Source organism: Thermobia domestica, chromosome 7 (genome assembly GCF_964235325.1).
Source record: "Thermobia domestica chromosome 7, izTheDome1.hap1.1, whole genome shotgun sequence".
NCBI classification, from domain to species: domain Eukaryota; kingdom Metazoa; phylum Arthropoda; class Insecta; order Zygentoma; family Lepismatidae; genus Thermobia; species Thermobia domestica.
In genome coordinates, this window is record NC_137460.1 from 298,588,694 (window position 1) to 298,609,332 (window position 20,639).

Consider the following 20,639-nt stretch of genomic DNA (forward strand, 5'->3'; position numbering starts at 1 on the left):
TGACTTTGACAACGTGATTTCACGCAGGAGATGTGTAACATCATATTCTGTATTTAGCGTTGCTGTGTGGCGATGTACAGACGAATGCTTGTCCAAAGTGCAATGAAGAGAAAACCACGTTTGAAGTATACTGCTAAAATATACAAAGCATTAAAAACAAACTTGCGGACTGTGCTATTAATATTTATTTGCTTGAATGTGGCTGTTCAGTGGTGAGTGAATCATGGATGAAAGAAACATAAACCCGGGAACGGTCGACAGGTGACAGCGGCGCTCACTTACAATAAAATCGTTTCTATAGTTTTTTATGACTCTATACGGGATTTGTTTTTAACACATTTCTAAATGTTGACATTTTGTGATTTATTATTATTACTATTATTAAAATAAAATCGCAAATAAAATTATGATGTGTTTATATAAAACCCCACTAGGGCGGCTTTGAAACGAAAACATAAACCAGGGTTAGCGCTGCGCTCACCTATCGACCGTTCCCGGTTAAGGAACAGTGCAATGCCGTTTCTCAAACAACTCTCTTTATACAAAAACAACCGCAAGACCAGGGGGTAAACTGTTAGTATGTATTAAAATAAATGGGGCAGCAGAGCACAGAACGATCTCGTACGTGAGTGTGAAATTACCTGGGCCGGGTAAGTCTCTCCAAAAACACAAACTTTGTCATGTGTTTTTGAAGACCACATAGAACCAGTTCTCGAAGTTTAGCTGAAATATTCCACGAAGCACTTCCAGAAGCCGTCACAAGATGAAAATGTTGATTTTGGTGACTATAACTTGGGCTTAGAATGGATCGACAGTAAACATGTGATAGCATAAGACACAAATTGAACACCTTTTTCGAATGTTCTATTGAAGGACTCCTTTTGGTATAGCACAATATGCATAACACGCATAAAAATAACAACTTAGATTTTGCCATTTCTACTTTTTTTTTTTTTTTTTTTTTTTACAGAATGTGTCATCTCACATAAAAAGATGCTTCTCTCAGACCACGAGTTTCTAGAAGTGACGTTCCGCGTTCCCTATCATGCTCTCATCCTCAACAGCCAGCAACCCAACTCAAAACGAAAGCTTCTACCTGACTGAAAAAAGGCCCCTCTGGGTGAAATTTTGAAAGTAATATTAGTGTTACTGTGGACACTTTCACTAGAAGGAAGAATAGCGAGGCGCTGGATTCCTTCACTGATGTTCTTTATGCAACAGTAAAAGATTTTATACCGTCCAAAAGAGCAAAATCAATGGAATTTCCAACATGCACGGCGAAGTGACTCGCCACACATTCCGAAATAAGGAAAAGGCTTGGAAACTCTGGCGTGCCTTTCCAAATACTCATGCTCAAAAATTAAGGATAATTGCAGATTGTGATACTACACAACGTGGCACTACACAAAACTGGCGCTAATAGCATAGGCACATTTTGAACACAATATACGAACAAACGAGACATATCGGTACCACAGTGTTGGTGATATCCACGGTATTGGTGATAAGTTGAGAAACAAATGTGCTACACAACGCCACTCTTTCCTCCGCATGTATCCTGGCATCAATATGGGACATGATCAGCATGCACACGTACACAGGCCGCACAACGGGTTGGCATACTCTGGATCAGGTGGTCGAGAAGCTGCTGGGGTATATCCTCCCATTCTTGCACCAGTGCCTGCCGGAGTTCCTGAACTGTCCTAGAGGTTTGAAGACGTGCAGCGATACGTCGACCGAGAGCATCCCAGACATGCTCGATGGGGTTTAGGTCTGGAGAACAGGAAGGCACTCCATTCGCCTGATATCTTCTGTTTCACGATACTCCTCCACGATGGCAGTTCGGTAGGGCCGTGCATTATCATCCATCAGGAGGAAGGTGGGACCCACTGCACCCCTGAAAAGGCGAACATACTGATGCAAAATAAGGTCCCGGTACACCTGACCTGTTACAGTTCCTCTGTCAAAGACATGCATGGGTGTATTTGATCCAATCATAATACCACTCCACATCATCAAACCACTACCTCAATACAGGTCCCTTTCAAGGACATTATGGGGTTGGTATCTGGTTCCTGGTTCACACCAGATGATAACCCGGCGAGAATCACTGCTCAGGCTATACCTGGACTCGTCCGTGAACAGAACCTGGGACCACTGATCCATTGACCATGTACTGTGTTCTTGACACCAGGCATTACGGGCTCTCCTGTGAACAGGGGTTAGTGGAATGCGTCTTGCAGGTCTCCGGGCGAATAAACCATGTCTGTTCAGTCGTCTGTAGACTGTGTGTCGGGAGACAATCGTTCCGGTGGCTGTGGCAAGGTCCCGAGAAAGGCTACCTGCTGTATTCCGTGGCCGTCTGCGGGTACTGATTGTGAGATATCGGTCCTCTTGTGGTGTTATACACTGTGGGCGTCCCGTACTGTAGCGCCTGTACACGCTTCCTGTCTGCTAGAATCGTTGCCATAATCTTGAGATCACACTTTGATGTACACGGAGGGCCCGTGCTACGACCTGCTGTGTATGACCAGACTCCAGTCAACCTATTACTGTACACCTCATAACGTCATCAATGTGTTCTTTGAGCCATTTTCAACACACAATCACCAATAGCACGTCTGACATTTGCACACTTACACGCTGCACCGTACTGACATGCACCAACACACCTCTGCGTATTTGGACTGCTGCCAGCGCCACCGTGCGACGACCGTACCGCATGCACCGCACCGAATGATGAAATTCATCGCATAGTCATACTCCGAGGTGATTTCGAACTGAAAACCGCCCACCAGAGCGTTGTTTCACCATGTATCCGCATTATTCTTAATTTATGAAAACGAGTATATATATAATTTTCTGATATAAGACATTACACAAAAAAGCTATTCAGATGCAAATACCTACACTATATTTCAAAAAATTCAGATACTAGCATCTACAACCCTAAATGACTTTGGTCTTTTATCAGATCTACGTGTAAAATTTCTACCATATTTCTTGTAATGTATAATGATGTTTCAAGGACAGAAGGAGAGGAAAGAACAGAAAATTTTAATGAATACTTTGCAACAAATTCTCAAATTGTCAAACACCATACCTCCCTGTTCAATCCGTTTACTCATCTACGTTATTTCGTTTATCTATCACTTGTCCAGAGGATGAGTTTTTCTTATTTTCTCTCCGTCCTCAGAGAGCCTCTGGCCCGGAAAATATAAGCTAGACCTTTCTGCGTTCGAAAATACATATTATTTCTTTTCCACTTACGCTCATTTTTAATAGATGCTTCAGGGAAAGCTGTTTTCCCTGTTCTTGAAAAAAAAAAAAAAAAGAAAAGAAAAGAAAATCCGTGTCTCTACCATTTAAAAATCTTGAATGAACGATCGTGTCATCCTAAAGCAATATCTCGCTCAGTTCAAATATATCAATCGTCTGCGATAAAATTACCAAAGACAAACTTTTCAAATTCACCTCTCCCTACATTAACACATCTCAACATAGTTTCATGTCTCTCTTGTCTCACTAACCTCATTAACATGCTTAAATACGCTTGCATAGTGTTTCCAACAATGCACAACTTGGCGCCACCTATTTCGATTTATCTTTTGCCTTCGATTCCATTAACCATACTTATATAACTTACAAAATCTTCAATAGATTCTGTGTTCATGAGACACACTTATCTTTGTTGAATAGCTTCTTACAAGGTAGCACCCAAAGAATCGTTTTGGTGGGATCGATTTGCAACCCCCATCTTGTAACATCTGCAGTAGCACAGGGAAGCGTATTTGGAGCATTCTTATTCATATTGTACATTAATGATTCGACTAGTTGGGTCAACTCAAATATCAGCTTAATCCTCATATTACAGGAAACTGCAGAATCTTCACATGACTGTACACAATAGAAGTCTCCGAAATAGTTCAAGGGGAAATTGATAATAGTTTCTCCTGTTGTAACACATGGCCCCTAAAAGTTTATCCAATAAGAGTAAATCCATAACATTCTACGTAAAGAAAAATATTATACATACTTCATACCATATAAATAGTTTGCCTATCATGAGAATCAATAGTGTCAAAGATTTCGGAGTTTCTTTCGACACAAAACTTACACAATACATACACTTTCACCAAGAATTCAATGCGTCTTATAGGACATCTGCACAGATTAAAAATATAAGGAACATTTAATCCTTAGAAACTTCCTACAAGACAATAATTTCAAATAAAAAACTGGAACATTGTTCGTCTATCTTGGCAACGATAGTTCCCACAAACCTATCCCCGATTAACTCAATTCCTTATTTATTCCTCGCAATACAACGCTTTAGAGAGTCTCGCACACGTACACGATAAAACGCGAATTATTGCGGAAAATAAATACAAAACTTTGTAACATTCGTCATAAAATCATTGACCTCAAATATCTGTATAAATTCAAACATGGCCAACTCTGGACCGAAACGCTACACTCACAATTTTGTTTCCGCATACTCTCAGGCAAACACGTAACATATTTTTCCTTCATATAGTACGACCTAGGCATTTAACAGTTCAACGTTCTCTGTTCTACAGACCTCCTAAATGTCGTATTCACTCTCAGAATAACTTCATTTTCCAGCAGGATATAACTCTGCACTACGTCATTTTAGTTGATAAACTGTTGTCAGTTCTTGTTAAGATTTCTTCTTATAACTTATGATATTTTAGTATTATTGTGATTGTTATTATTACTATTATTGTATTGTTACAATCTTTTAGATTTCTCAACTTCGCTATAATCTTTGTCACCTTTAACATTTGTCTTAACCAGCGTGATATTGAGCGAATTTTATAGCACAGTTTTGACAAATATGATTCCAATTTAGTGAGGATATAATCAGGTTACACGTGTGACAACTATGATGTTTCGAAGGATATAGTCAAGTTATACACGTGACATTTGTTATTACAACGTTTTACCACTAACCACTAAGATGTTTCCCCGGAATTGAACTAATTGTAATGTGCCACACTCTTCGATGGTGAGAGATTTTTCGACTGAGTGGAATAACGTGTGTTTAGCAAATGTCGATGATGTCTAAATCCCCAACTACACGCCTGGCATATATGAGATTTTTCAAATGTTCGGTACCAAAATTTGATGACGATTAAATCCATTTAAGCACTCCTGTCAGGTGTGAAGTTTTTTCTTCTATGTGCATTAATATGCGTGTTACAAAACTTGAACGTACACTGAATCCCTCTAAACATACTTGGCATGTGGAAGGATTTTCGCGTGTGTGGGTCAAAGTCTTTTTAAACAAATTTCAACGTATAGTAAATACTTTTGCTTATTCTTGGCAATGGTAACCTACGTTTGTGGATGAACGTCTGTCAAAACTTTAAGTCTGTGTTAATCACTTTCCACATTTTTTGAATGTGTAAAGCTTTTCTCATTTGTAGGCTTATGTGTTTACACAAATGTCAAAGTTCTCTGAGTCCGTTACATACGTTTGGCGTATATGAGGTTTTACGGCTGTGTGGATTAAAACCTAGGTCATCAAATTTGGACGATTATTAAATCTTTCTCCACACTCTCCTTATGTTTGAGACACCCTCGTTTGTGTATTAAAAAATGTTTCGCTTAATTTCAACGAACACTGAATCCTTCACCAAATTCTTGGCAAGTATTAGGCATGTCCGCTCTGTGGATTAGCATGTGTCTATTCAATTTTGAACTTTCTGTAAACCTCTTACTACACACTAGGCATGTGTAAGGTTTCTCTCCTGTGTGGATTAATATGTGTGTATTCAATCTTGAACGTTCACGAAATCCCTTCCCACACTCTTGGCAAGTATAAGGTTTTTCCTCTTTGTGGATTAAAAAGTGTTTATTCAGATTTGAACGATCTGTAAACCTCTTACTACACACTAGGCATATGTGAGGCTTCTCTCCTGTGTGGATTAAAATGTGTCTTCTTATACCTGAACGATCACTGAATCCTTTTCCACACTGCTGGCAAGTGTAGGGTTTTTCTCCTTTGTGTATTAAAATGTGTGAATTTAACGTTGAACGTACACGAAATACTTTTCCACACTCTTGGCAAGTATAAGGCTTCTTTACTTTGTGAATTAATGTGTGTCTTCTCATTGTTGAACGATCTCTAAACCCCTTTCCACACACTTGGCATGTGTGAGGTTTCTCTCCTGTGTGGATTAACATATGATTATTCATACTTGAACGATCACTGAATCCCTTTCCACACTGTTGACATGTATGGGGCTTTTCCCCTGTGTGGATTAATATATGTCTATACAATTTGGAACGTTCACGAAAACTCTTTCCACACTCTTCGCATCCATGGGATTTTGTAGATTTGTGTATAACCTTATGACTTGACAAGGTTAAAGTTTTACTATAGCGTTTATCACTATTTTGGTACTAGTGATGGGATTTTTACCGGTAAATATTTTTGGGGTATTTACCTTGGGTAAATACCCAGGTATTTACCCAAATTGGGTAAATATAAGGGTTTTTTCCCTTTTCGACCCTATATGTGATACACACATTCTTTAGGAGTGAATAAAATAATGAAAAAGTAACAGTAGATCCAGTACAAACTACAACAAATAGCAAATGGCAATAAATTTATTATTTTCATTAATAGAAATCAGTTATGTGGTCGTTCCTGTTTTGATAGTAGTAACATAAAAGAAGCATGTTTCTCCAGGAACATATTTTTAAGGACTGATGAGTGAAAAAAGCTATATTTATTTTGCTACAAATAAAGAAACTAAAAAAGTACATGGAACGCGGATAAGTGCTTTCCTTTTTATTTACATTCTGTAAGTGACTATGGGCGACAAGTTATTACAACTGACATGACTTGAAATATATTTTCTGTTATATCATACATGCTTTAATAACTACAAATAAAACTCAGTAGGGGTTGGAGTAAATACGGGAACTTTCACACGTACACTGCACTTGCTAGCTAGGCATCAAAAGATGAGCTGTAATAAATAAATATATATATGAGTTGTTTGAACCCAGAATGAAGTAACTGCATTTTCATGTTTTGCGAGAAATTAGCATTCTTGGAAACAAAATAGACGAAATGCCACTGGAAAATGGGTTTCACATGACGGTTAAATCAGTTTCTTTAATTCGTTTCTGATTGTGTGTCATCAGATTCATACGCCTAATTCAAATGCAATACGCCTAATTCAATGAGTAAAATGCAGTTAGTTTCCTCTGTTTTCAAACACCTCAATTGGCAGCATCAAGCTAATAAAAGTACAGAAGAATTACAGAACATTTAGTACTTAGCAAGGTTCTCGAAATAGTCTATACACATAAGGGCAAAATGTTATCTCGTTATGAGATGGCATTTATACCAAGATTACTCATCACATTCATCGGATACATGGAATGAATATATCGAATCATAGCTGGTATTGTCTCCATCTATCTCACGGAAGAAGTGTCACTGTCTTCTTCAAAGGTTCTACTTTTTCTTGGTACATGGTGCATTTCAAGTGTGATGAACTTAGACCAATAACTTAGACCCATTTTCTAAGTCTTTCTGCAGCTCTGACTCAACAATCTTCTTTGTCTCTTTATGCTGTGTTGATACTTTTGACTTCTGTTCTCAGTGAAGCAACTTCCAGTTATAAGCTATATATGTAATTTTTCCGGCTCTGGGAGTATTCAGCCTATTCCTTGACTTAGTGTTAATTTTTGAGAAGGTACTGAAGGATCTTCCTGTGGTGCCTGATGATACCGGTGCTGTGATATTCACTGTGCGACTTCAGATAAGTCGGTACTTCCATACAAACCTTGCCTCCAAATCACTGGGTTCATTTCACTAGAACTTGTTCAAATGAACTTCTTCCTCCACAAACCTTCCTTTGCCTTGTAATGTGTGAAATCCATCATCGTATTTACAAGATCTGCTTTCATGTTCTCTGCAACCTTGTGCACAAACTCCAATTCATCGACATGTTGTTCTGGAGTCAAGTCAAACCCCTATGATGATGGATCTAGCAATGCTGCGGCATAGTGAATTAGTGTAGTTTTCCGCTTTCGAAATTATTAATATTTTTTCTTATGTTTTTTACAATAGGAATTAGGGTACAGCCTTTCTAGTTGCTCTTCGATTTCTTTGACAGCAGGTAAAACTCGGTGCATGTTACATTCATCAGATTCTAATATATTTATCCAGAACACTATTGGCTTAAGAATACATATTAGCTTTTCGACTAATATGTAATAGTCCCCAGAAAACCTCATCGTCAGGCAACCTTGGTTTGTGGTCTTTGATAAATGCTGTATATCTTGCAGGGTTCCATGAACAGCTAGGTTCTGTAGAGTGACTTTTGCAGCTTTCAAACTTTCAAGAGATTTTAAATAGCTTCCACAGAGGATTTTACATGGAAGAGTAACAGAAGTGTGAATGTTTTTCTCATTGTTGATTGCATGAAAAAGTACATTCAAGACCTGAGTACTTTTAACCGTTTTAATGGCGTCTACAACATTTGCCATAAATGATGAAGTTGAAGAAGACTTCAAAATAATATTGCAGACAAGGTTCAACTGTGTGCTATACGTGACAATGGGGTTGCAAATGGGGATACTTTTCTTGAACAAGAGAAAAAGCCTTCTGCATATTTACTGCATTATCACCAATGAGAACAAAGAACTTGCTGGGGTCGTATTTTTCAATGATCTCCAATACTTGATCTCTAATGTACTCAGCACTGTCACGGTTATCTTTCTCAACAAGACTGAAATAGTGTGACGTCACATCCTTTTCGTTGCCATGGTGATCACCATTTTATTTTCTAAACAACAAGTAGCCTAAATACCTAAAGGACCTAAATGCAAAGCGAAAACAGTGATGAAATATTTCGGAATTGCAAACATGAGAATGAATGAAGCATTTATGTTTCTTTTTAAACATTTCTAATCAATGAAACTAAAAAAAGAAAAGAAACAGATATATAAAAAAGAAAAATATACTAATCTTTGTTCATAATCAGATATTAACCTTAAATAATACTGGAAAATTTTTGATTCATTAATCCTGTTCATGTATGCAATGTTATGATACTTATAATAATGTTGTTTAGAATATACGCTGAACCATTCATAAATGGATATTTTCTTATTGTACTGTTTCTAAATGCTTTTTAAAAAAGTTGGTAGGTAATATAAGAAAAGATCTTACCTATATCCACTGATGGTACGGATTGAAAATTTCCAAAGGTTTGCTTTTTTTCCCCGCCTTTCTTTTGTAATATTAAAGACATTAATATTCTGGACTTCTATTATTATTGTAAACATAAGGAAAGTAAATGTCCCAATAGAATTAACATGGTTCTAAAAGATTTTTTAACTGTATATTTTTACAGTTGTCGTTGTGCCGACAGTTCGTCAATCTGCACGTTAGGGTGTTTATGTTGTGCATAATTGCTTCTTAAGGTGGATTATATGATAATGATGTTTACATTAATTATTTGATTTCTACCTTATCACTTAAAGATGTGGCATTTTTAGAAATAAGTTCCTTAGATATTACTCTTTCTTTGTGAATTTTCTTGATTTTATTCGTAATTTCTTTATTCTAAATCTGTACCCTTTCTCACCAACTTTATCATTCGTTAACACATTTTATAATTACAAATTTATAATTAATTTACAGTCGTTGTCCTTATTTATACTATACTTTAAAATACAGCGTTTGCTTCACGCGTTTGTATAGAAAAAAACATGGCGATCACCATGGTAACGGAAAGGAAATGACGACATCACTGTTTCAGTCTATACCAGTACTGAACTAGTAAATTCGAAAAGGAATTGACTGAAGCAATGTTACCAGATACAAGTTATGAGTTACCAGTGTGGCAAGTTTGCATCTTTATTTAACCACATTTGTATTTAGAATATCTTATTCTGCTGTTTTAGAACCCACTATGCCTTCTTATTATGTACTCTTGCAGTTTGTAATAAATACCCAGTTTTTGGGTAGGTAAATAAAATTTAGGTATTTACCGGGTATTTACCCAATTTTTATTTACCTACCCAATGGGTAAATACCCAAGTCCCATCCCTATTTGGTACGTATGTCGTTTTTTACTTTTGTATGCAAGCAAACGCCTTGACAAGCTTGACTGATTAAATCCTCTGCCAAACTGCTTCGTAGTATCAGATTTCTCGTCTGAATAAGAAACTGTTTCCTTTAATCTAATAAACGTATTCGCTTCCCTGTGAAGAGCAAATACATTATTTCGTCTGTAAGAAATTCAATAAACAAGAAAATGTGAATTGAAGTAATTAATAAGTATCAGCGAAGATATAAAATCATTCATTATATTTAATGATTGAATTACGTTTACATTTGATCTGTTACATGGAATCATGTACAAATATGGAACAGAAAACCATCGAGGATTTTCCATATCTCCCCATTCTCAAAATATGCTTTACTATATCAAATTTTGCATTCCTTTAAATATACGATATTAGAGTTAACTCAAGTACATACGAACAAAAAATATTTTGTACTACGTCGAATAAACATTTCAATATGGACAGCAAAAAGAGAAATTCGTTGCCACTAAAAATATTTATATATCTTCAATTTTGTATCAGAAAATTTAAAAACCAGAAGAACTTGTTGCAATTGCAGCTACAAAAAATGTTATTATGACAATGAAACAAAGGAAGGGCATACAAGTTTTAAAATTTTGCACAAAGTACGTCATTTCAATCAGTATATCAATATCTAGGTGTGTTTTTAATATAATCTTTTATTTTGATATAATAAATTTTAATAAGTACTATAATCTTTGCGGTTGTTGACATATAGCTACATGGTTTCATTTGATACATATTTAGGCCCTCTTATCAAAATAAATATATTTGAGATGTGTTGAGCTTTCAATTTCTCGTTATATTTATTTATTTATTTGATATGTATGTTATTATGATTCCAGAAATCAACGGTATGGTAATATGGACAAGCATTAGCAATTTCATCACACCTATATAATTACTAATGCTTCTACGTTTGTGCTCAGAACATATAATTTAAATTTCTAATAATATAGTGTTATGTTATTCGGAGAAATCAAAATGCTACATTGGGTTTCAAATCCACCTCTTACAGCCTTTTTGCAAACGATGATCTCGAGTGTTATTAATATCCTGAAACACTTTAAAAATTATTGTTTTTTACGTTTAAAGTAAAAGGAGTGTGTGAAGATAAGTGCTACAATACGACACCGAAAAATGGAAGAAATATCTTATGCGTTAGATTATAAGAGACAGGAAGCTCAACTGCTTGACATGAATTATGTAATATATGTTCGATTGTCTACATTTAAGTGGCATTTTATTATGTTACGTTCATTGAAATGGGTTTCATAAGGAAATGGGTACGTCAAAAATTATAATTTGACGGGTCTCTCTCGTTAGAGTGCAGAGTTGCACACTAGTTTTTTTACTTTCAAAAATCTGTCGCGTGCACCAATGTTTTGGGAAATACATTCCAGAGGAAGATGATGAACAAATTGCATATTATATCTCAGTGCACAAACTTGGCAACCAGCTAATCAGGCATGGAAATAAGTGAATTGATTGAAATTAAATTTTACACTGCAGTTAGCCAGACCTATATATGAACCATAAAACTTTTACTTCCTTTTTTTTATGTTACTGTTATCAGATTGAAAATCCTACAAGTAAGTGATTTAAAATTTACGCGAAAAGCAGACTATCTGACGACTAGATTAGGTTAGGGAAGTGACATTTTTCATACAAAATCTTTACTCAGAAAAGTTAGCAAATAATTTACACCTTAAGAGTTGGAAAAGGGCAATTTCCGTAGATTTCTTAACATATAAATTTACCATATAATATAAAATTAATATTTAGTGTATAGAATTCCATTACGCATTGTCTGATGAAGTTAAGTGATCACAATTTTGCAAGCATACAAGAAACTTTAAGAAAACTACTTTTCAAACGGATGTTGTTAAAAACAGCAAAAAACCTTGTAGTACACGACTTAAAAAAAATTATTTGCAGAGAAACAAAGTATTTTTACCATTTCCGTTTCAAATGACGCATTTATCCTTTCCGGACGTGCTTCTATACATATATGTAGCTTTCTGCTTTTTGCGAAAAAAAATCATGGAATCACCGTCTCATCCTCAGTAATTCACATTAATATTACCTGTTTGATTCCAGCGATACAAAATTAAGTATTTCTACGTTGTTTTAATGGCGTTATACGTAATATACCTTTTTTAAACCTGATGGAATAAAAATTACATAATACTATGTGCTTAATGTTGTCACGAACACTGGAAATTTATAAACCCTTACAACGTAAAAACTACAAAAATAATAATAATAATAATAATAATAATAATAATTCACATATAAAATAGTCTTATGAAAACATTTGCCGATTTTACCAACGCGTTAAAAGAAAGTATACATTTCATTTATATCACCTCAGTCAAAATCCATTTTCTTTGCAAAAATGCGTCCTCAAACTGGTCCACAACTCATTAAAGTAAGAATTAAGATCGAAATCCTACACAAATCAAGAACAAGGGATAATAAGCATAAGCTTGCTCCGGGTTGTATATACTAAATGATCTGTAAAATTTCAAAGTTGGAGTTAAGCATTGGATTTCTGTACATTTTGTTGTAGACGTCGCATCCTGGTGATCAGGTTTGTGTTTCGCTGGTTACAAGGCTGTAAAATGTACTGAGCACACGTTCGCAAAATTAATAATGAAGGCCGAAAGATGTAATTACTGGCAACAGACGTGACCTTCAATTGAAGATTTCATAGTAATTTTAACTGTGTACTTTGAGCAGCAAATACTAAAAGCTCAAGAAAATAAAATATATACTTCACTTTAAACTGTAGTGCACATTCAGTAATATACGAAACTCATTCACCCTGTGATTAACAAAACCTGAAATCGCACAGGTCACAAATTTAACTTCTCAACTGGATATCATTCTGCACTAAACCATTCCAACTTGGATTATTATCACTCATTCTTAGAGTGTCGTATTGTATAATATTATCTTATCGTTTTTGATATACCAACCATTCACAAGAATTTTACAGTGCCCATGCGTATTACTGACGCATGTGACGTGATCCGCCTATCATAGATATATCGATTTCATTATTTGTGTAAAAATATGTGGTTTTACTATTGTAAATGTTAATTATACATACAGCGACGTAAGCTTTCTTTTCGTTCATCTCGCGCTAAGTAAGTTATTCCAAATTGGCGTGCTAATTTTTCGTGCGTGCTAACTACCACATTTAACCCTTTCACACCTGACATACACAGTTCTACAGGTAGATTGAATCACCAATATATGTAGTATTGGCCGAACATGCACAATTGGGCAAGTTAATTTCTCCGAAAGCTATTAGCTTAAAGGAAAAGCAAAATCATATTTATGAGGATAAGTAGATCATATCAGATTAGGAAAAAAAATTCTTTTTTTAAAATTTCTCTTTTTTGAAATTAAAAAAAATGTCCGGGTGGAAAGGTATATAATTGGATACTTTGGACTTTTGACAATAAAGTTTAATTGAAAATGAGATAGAGGAGAAAATCATAATTTTCTCAATTTGGTATTTCTTAAGAATTGGTTACAGTTTAGATAACATTTGTAAATCAGATCAACTCATATGTTCGCCTTGCTGATCCACTGCAAGTAAAACTGTAGCTGCGTGTTAGGCCTACTCTAACAACGTAATTAATTCCTTAGACTACAGCACCGACTAACAATTATATAAAATATTATACATTTAAAGCAAATTTCTCCTACAACGTAATATTACTGGTATTTACCCTTAGAATTTTACTAGTAAACTCTGGGGACACGCATCTCCATTAAAGTGTAAAAAGGGGTGAAACTTCATTGACATAATTATTCGTGCACTAAGATATATATCATTATATATCAAAGCGGGGAAAATATTTCATACAAATAAGGAAATAAAGAGTGTTTCATAATCTCATAGAAACATTTTCTACACTAAAACAACTATCATCATCAAGTTCAAAACGTTACAAAATTTTGTATAATATTTGCGTTTACGAATAAGTGATACGGTGTTAGCGGAATGTATGAAAAACAAACGTAAATATCAGAATGGTAGAACTTGTCGTGGTTAAAGCATGATCAAAGACGAACAAACTAACAGTATTACTTTGGACTAGGATAATATTTCAAATAAGGATAAAGGTTTAAATTAATGGTAGTCAAAGACAAACTTGAGAGCGACACACTTTTTTTTAACCACTCACATAACTTCTGCCAAATATATGTTCCATAGCTACACACTTTTTAAGTAAGTATGACTAACAGTATCAATCTGGTGGGGTGTAGTAACGAAGTTACACATACCCAAGTTAAACAAATAAATATGGTTTCACAGTGTGAAACAAAGTCTTCCAAAATATGCAAATTCAATACTGAAACTTGAAGTAGTATATCTGTAACAACTGGTAGCCATAGAGGAAAAAAATCGAAGATAGAATCTGTCCGCTCGGTCCATCTCAAAAAGCTATTACTTGCCATCCGATACTCTATACTTCTATAGAGATAAAAATTGAAAAAAAAAATCGTTAATTTTAAATACTTCCAATTTGAACAGAAAGGTAAGGAACGAAGTAGAACGCACGTTGGGACGCCTACCCGATCGCAGAAGAGCTTCTCGACATCTTATTCAGTTTTTTCTATGAAAATCATATAACAGGAGTACCAATCATTTGAAAAAAAAAAGCTCCTCGATACTTGTTACAATTTTCGTTTTTAACGACAAATGCTGAAACCGGAGTCGGAGAATTTTTAACCACTTCCGGTTTGAATAGAACTTCAACGAGAATGACAGGCAAGCTGACACGATTCTAGGAGAACATATCTCAATACATCTTACCATTTTCGCTTAACGGACATCAGTATTGATATCGAAAGTAATAGTAAGTTTCAAGCACTTGCGGTTTTGATATAGTGCTGTGAATAGTAGAGATATGTTGAAACGTGTTAGATGCAAAAACGTTTGCACAAAACGCTTCTTACTATCTCACCGTGTTTGTTTTCTGACGATGAACATCGAAACCAGAAATGATTCATTCTAACTACTTCCAGTTTGAATTGAATTACAACGGAGCAATAACTGATTCTGGTTATATGCCATCTTTCTTGTTCTGTGACAATAAGGTTGAAAAATATTTTGAAACCGGATGTAGTAGTAAACTTGAACGATGTTCGTTTCTGGTAGAGTTCTGTAGGTAATCACCACGATACTTTCAATTTAAACATTGAATTGTTTGCAGAAATCCGCCTTTCGCAATCTGTTACCTTTTCCGTTCTGTAGGGATAAATGTTGAAACCGGAAATAGCTAATTTGAAATGCTAACGGTTAGGACAGACAGTTAACGGAGGAGATGGACCTATTCTTGAGGAGCTGAACCGATTGTACGTAATTGTATCTCAATATCTCTTATCGTCCTTACTCTACATATATCAGCATTGAAATTATCTGTTTAGAAACTTACCAAAATGAACAACTTGAGATTTTTGTAAAACGCTGTGTGTTGTTATATGTTTACTCCAAACCCTGAATCGGTTGTAAAAGCAGTTTGTTACTGTCTGTTACCGTTTCCTCCCCCATGATGAAAAATATTAACAACACAAATGTTTAATTTCGATCGCTCAGCTTTGAATAGGGATAAGTAGAAAATGTGGAACTTTATCTTAGAGCGCTCAGCTGATTGTAGAAACGTAACTCAATAATTCTTACCGCGATATCCATATAGAAATAAGTATCGAAAACTTAATATTAAATTTGAGCCACTTCCACTTTTGGTAGAGCGTTGCCAAGAGTCACGTTATGTTTGACGCTCAACTGTTTGTTGAAAGAAGTTTTCTTACTATGTTTCCGTTCTCTGGCAAAGAAGTTCAAACCGGAAGTGGCTAGTATTAACCAGGTTTGGTTTGGATAATATTTCAACGCAGAGGATGGAACATATGCTTGAGATGTTCGTTCAATGCAAACAGCCGCTTCCAGATAGTTTTACAGTGTTCATTCTACGGAAATAATTTTTGAAACTAGAAATACTAGTAATATCCAAGAAAGTAGCGGTATGCAGTTTTGAGACGCTGAATTCTTTGCAGCAAAACATTTTCCTTCCCTGTTACCGTCTTCATTCTACGGCAATAAACGTTGGAATTGGTATTAGTAACAGAGATTTTGATAAACTGTCCGTTTTAGCAGAGCGTTGAAGACAGTCATTATGTGTTGTGTATAGACACAGGATCATTTGCAAACAATCACTTCTCCTTATCGGATACCGTTTCGTTTTATGGTTTCGTTCGTTAAGTCTGAAACTAATGGCTAGTCTGAAGATATTTCTGTTTGAGTAGAGGGTTAACGGGCGAAATTGAATCTATTCGAGAAACGTTGAAATATCTATAAGAAACAGCATCATGACCGTATATTCTGTAGGGAAATCACTTTTGAAACTGGTCGGGATACTAAATTTGAACTACCTTCGTTTTCGGTAAAGTACATTGGATAGTCGTGAAAGTTGTGTTAAGACGCTGAATCGTTTGGAAACAAATACTTCTCGCTATATTACAATACTCGTTCTATACCGATAAACGCTGAAATTGGAAATCGTTAATTTGAGCCAAATCAAGTTTGAAAAAAGAGTTAAATAAGATGACGGAACCAATTCTTTGGAGGATGAACCAATTGCAAGAAAACGTTTCTCAATATTTTTTTTTAACTATTTTGTTCTGATACCTGTTCACAGACGGACGCATGATACGGAACGAGTTTTGGTATGCCTGTTCTAAAATGTGAAAAAATTTGCGCGTGTTCAAATAAAGTAACACAATTTTAATATTTTTTTAACGGGCTTTCTATTTTTTTTATCAGGATAATAATCCATAGGCCATTTTTAAAACATGTGCTAATACATAATGAGTGACCAAAAACGTGACTGAACAGAGCGTGTGCGTCCAGAAAACTGACACCACCGGCACTAACAGTGAGTAAAATGTTTTGCTGCATAACACACATTGGAAGTAATTTTCTGAGTAAAGCAAAATAAAGCACTACTGTGTAAACAAATAGTGTTATGGCATCGTTCTATATAATCTGCAAACATAGCCTTACTTAATCACCGCTAACCCGCCACCACCAACATTCAAATAAATAAATAAATAAATAAATAAATAAATATTAATAAATTCGAGCATACAGAAATTAATTTTGAACAAAGGATACGAAACTGTAAACATATATAACAAAACCTAATGTAATCTACCCTTATCGATGAACAAATTATCTAAGATAACATACGAGAAATGCAACAAAACAAATATTAATAATATATATGAAGATACACAAACGTATTTAAAAATAAAAATATCTCACCTGACGACTTGAACTTACGGCTATTCATTCCAGATGTCAAAGAGTTAACCATGGAAGTTTGTACATTCTATTTACTGTGCAAAACCGCGAAACTAAATAAAGATGTCTTAAATTAGTACGTAAAAATCTACGAACTATACACAGTAAAACCCATTAAAGACCATATTACGGCCCCATTATCCACGCAGTCAAAGATAGAAACACAAGTGTGAAGATATTTGAACAAACCTAGCTTTCACTAACTACTCGTCAACAAAATTTAAGATAATCTACGAGAAATGAAAAAAAAAGAAGAAGAAGAACAATTACTAACAACAAAATATTTTGTTTTGAGACTAAAAAGTGACTTGTAGCAGCCGATATTTGAACGATGGTTATTTCAATATGCTGAAGTAAAGAACTTACGAGAATAAATAACAAGAGCAACATCCCTGCGATTTCCATGTCTATTGCTGGTACAATTGCCATTCCTAATCATAATTATAATAATAAATATTATTTTAAAAATTGAGCAAAATAAATACCAATGAGCAGCACTAACTGCGCGTGACGACTATGGATTTGACACTGATACCGGCCCTATTTGATTATTTTCTCATCTCTACTCTTTCTAATATTTTGGGGTCTTTCATACCGTCTTTCATACTCTCTACTTTTCTTCATACCGTTAAACTTACGTGTATGTTAACTTGCAGACGAACCGAGCATCATCCTTCAAACGTGATGAGAGACAGAGAGAGAGAGTAAATTTTTAACATCTTCTTTAACACTTCCTTTTCCCCACTTCAGGTAAACCAAATAATGATATATAGCCGACCGTTTCTTCAAAAATATGATGTCTTGCATAAAATTACTTTGAAGTATAGAAACTATACGATGTCAACTTGTATGCAAGATCAACCAATAGGCAAACATTAACTAGTCGAGATTTATTGTAAAAGTTACAGAACAAATTCGTAATAGCATTTTAAATAATACCGTAGTGTGCATGTTATGTACGAAATCGCACACAAAGTAGCTAATAACCACTGTAAGCGAAATTAACTATCACAATTCAAAGTGCTAAATCATGACACGAGAATGGAGAAATATTTGAGAGTTAAGAAATTTACGTTCCTATTGTATTACTTTAGAACACAAATATGCAAGCACTGACATCATTTCAGGATGTTACCAATAATAGATTTAGGAACGCAACACGTAAGATATGTAAGTTTATGCTATATACGGTGTCTCCCGCTATCCTCGTTTACGTGTAAACTTATCTTCTTTGACCCATCTCATCCTAACCGACCCATCCCTTTGCATGTAGACGGACCAACATCCTGCTGTCTGCCCTAAGTTACATAGCAATCTTGTTCTTTTAGCGAATATCTAGCACATGTTGGTTAGTTTTCATTGTACAATAATTCTTATATCGTGTACGTGTAATAAGCCCCTAAAGTGAACCTGTAGGGAGAAATGGAAGTTCAACACCCTAGAAATAATTGCTGAAAATATAAAAAGTCGACTTCCTTAAAAATAAATGGGTAACGGTAAGAAATGTACAGTTATGGGCCTTTACATTATGAAATGAGTAGCGGTGTGGACCTATACAATTAATGAACATCCACTGTTCGTCGGAATTCTCTTTCATTTTGTATTTTGTTAACGTCCCTGTGGAAACGTGAGGCTAGACTCATTCTAGCTAAAGCCTGAGTAAAAGCACAAAAGACCATAATTGTTGTTCAAGTTCAAGTATAACACCTTTCACGTTTAAAATTGGAAAATTTTGGGATAAATTTCATTCTCGCGATCTCTTATTTTACAAAACCTTCTATATAAATTAAACACTATGGTCGAGCACCCATATTATAAACATATACAAGAATTGATGAGAAATGTGTAATCAATAATAAAGTAATCATTTTTCCATTAAAATACGAACTATATAAGATTTATATGGGTGGTACCGATCTTATTATTATTACTATTAATTGTTATAGCCTACAGCTAGTCTATATGTGCCATGCTGTTTCCAAATTGTAGGTTATTAATTTACGTTCGAGGTATCTCCCATACCTAAATATTTCTCGTGAAGTATTGTTTCTAACCTATAAACTTTCTGAACCCATGTAACCGTATTAACAACCTGAGCCAATTACTATATGAAAAATTCAACAATACCTTTCTGGCCGAACTGAATTTAAACTTCTTGTTAATTGTTGGGAGTCGTTAGTGTACGACGTGCAAATCTCTTGAACCGCTATTTCTTTTAGCGTATCTATATTACTTTTAAATGCAGAATCTTCTTCTACTGCAAATTTTGATTTCACCCTATCAACGTTTGTTTCAACATCCAAAGAATACTTAGCACTATCCTTGTCCATTGTTTGCTCTTCTTTCGTTGTAGATAATATTAGTTCTTTGTTGTCAGTCATCAGTTCGTATGTCCACCCTTTCCCTTCGAGTGGATCTTCCTGAGGTAAGTCATAATCAATTTCTTCTTTGCATATCAACTCCAACTTAACAGACGCCTCACCAGCCATTATGATTTTAAATTTAATAAGAATTTTGACACTATTCTTATACTTCCCTTATATTTTATGCAGCCAGTGTTAATGAAATGATTTACAAGAACTTTCACAGAAGCAACTTCCAATTAAAGCTAGGATCAGGTTTTAATAAAATTCAGAATAATTGATTTATGAACAATTGGTTCTTCTTCTTCGCCAGTTTAATGCATCTGGTAGCTCATTGGACATTTATTGAGTGTATTAAGCGTATAATAAATTAATAAAAGCGTATTAGTAACAAAGGATTTAATGTATAGAGTAGATAAGTATAGGATGAGATGTGTTACCACCTCCCACACCGTGACACGAAATGCAACACACGTTTCAACACTGCGTTGTTTCCTTCTGCGACAGCGTTGCCAACCTGATCAGACGATATTATCGTACGTAGCATTTAAAATTATCGTTTTTGTCGTAAAATTATCGTACCTTTTGATCCTAGTGTCAATATCAAGCTGTTTTATTATTATTATTATTATTATTATTATTATTATTATTATTATTATTATTATTATTATTATTATTATTATTATTATTATTTAGAGGAAACTAACTCGAACGTTTGCAGCTAAAACTATATTTAACAATCTGAATAGAAAACA

The 20,639-nt window shown here is 34.9% G+C and overlaps 1 protein-coding gene across 1 annotated transcript; it reads right to left on the bottom strand.

The window, feature by feature from the left end:
- Window positions 1-1,767: 1,767 nt before the first annotated feature.
- On the bottom strand, window positions 1,768-20,369 carry LOC145689809 (uncharacterized). Its single transcript, XM_081764017.1, has 3 exons — window positions 19,649-20,369; window positions 10,072-10,281; window positions 1,768-1,960 (listed from the first exon to the last, which is right to left on the bottom strand). Exons 1-3 carry the CDS (start codon window positions 20,008-20,010, stop codon window positions 1,768-1,770), a joined length of 765 nt encoding a protein of 254 aa, XP_081620143.1. The 5' UTR covers window positions 20,011-20,369.
- Window positions 20,370-20,639: the final 270 nt, after the last annotated feature.

Bases quoted from the DNA above. Each gene is read 5' to 3' on its own strand.
- LOC145689809 (XM_081764017.1), bottom strand. From the start codon at position 20,010: ATGGCTGGTGAGGCGTCTGTTAAGTTGGAGTTGATATGCAAAGAAGAA. The intron at 10,282-19,648 runs GTATTGTTGAAT...AATTTCTTACAG, and splicing joins AATTCAGTTCGGCCAGAAAG to ACGAAATAATGTATTTGCTC. The intron at 1,961-10,071 runs GTAGGTAAATAA...TGTCTTTGACAG, and splicing joins CTTGGGTATTTACCCATTGG to AGGAACTGTAACAGGTCAGG.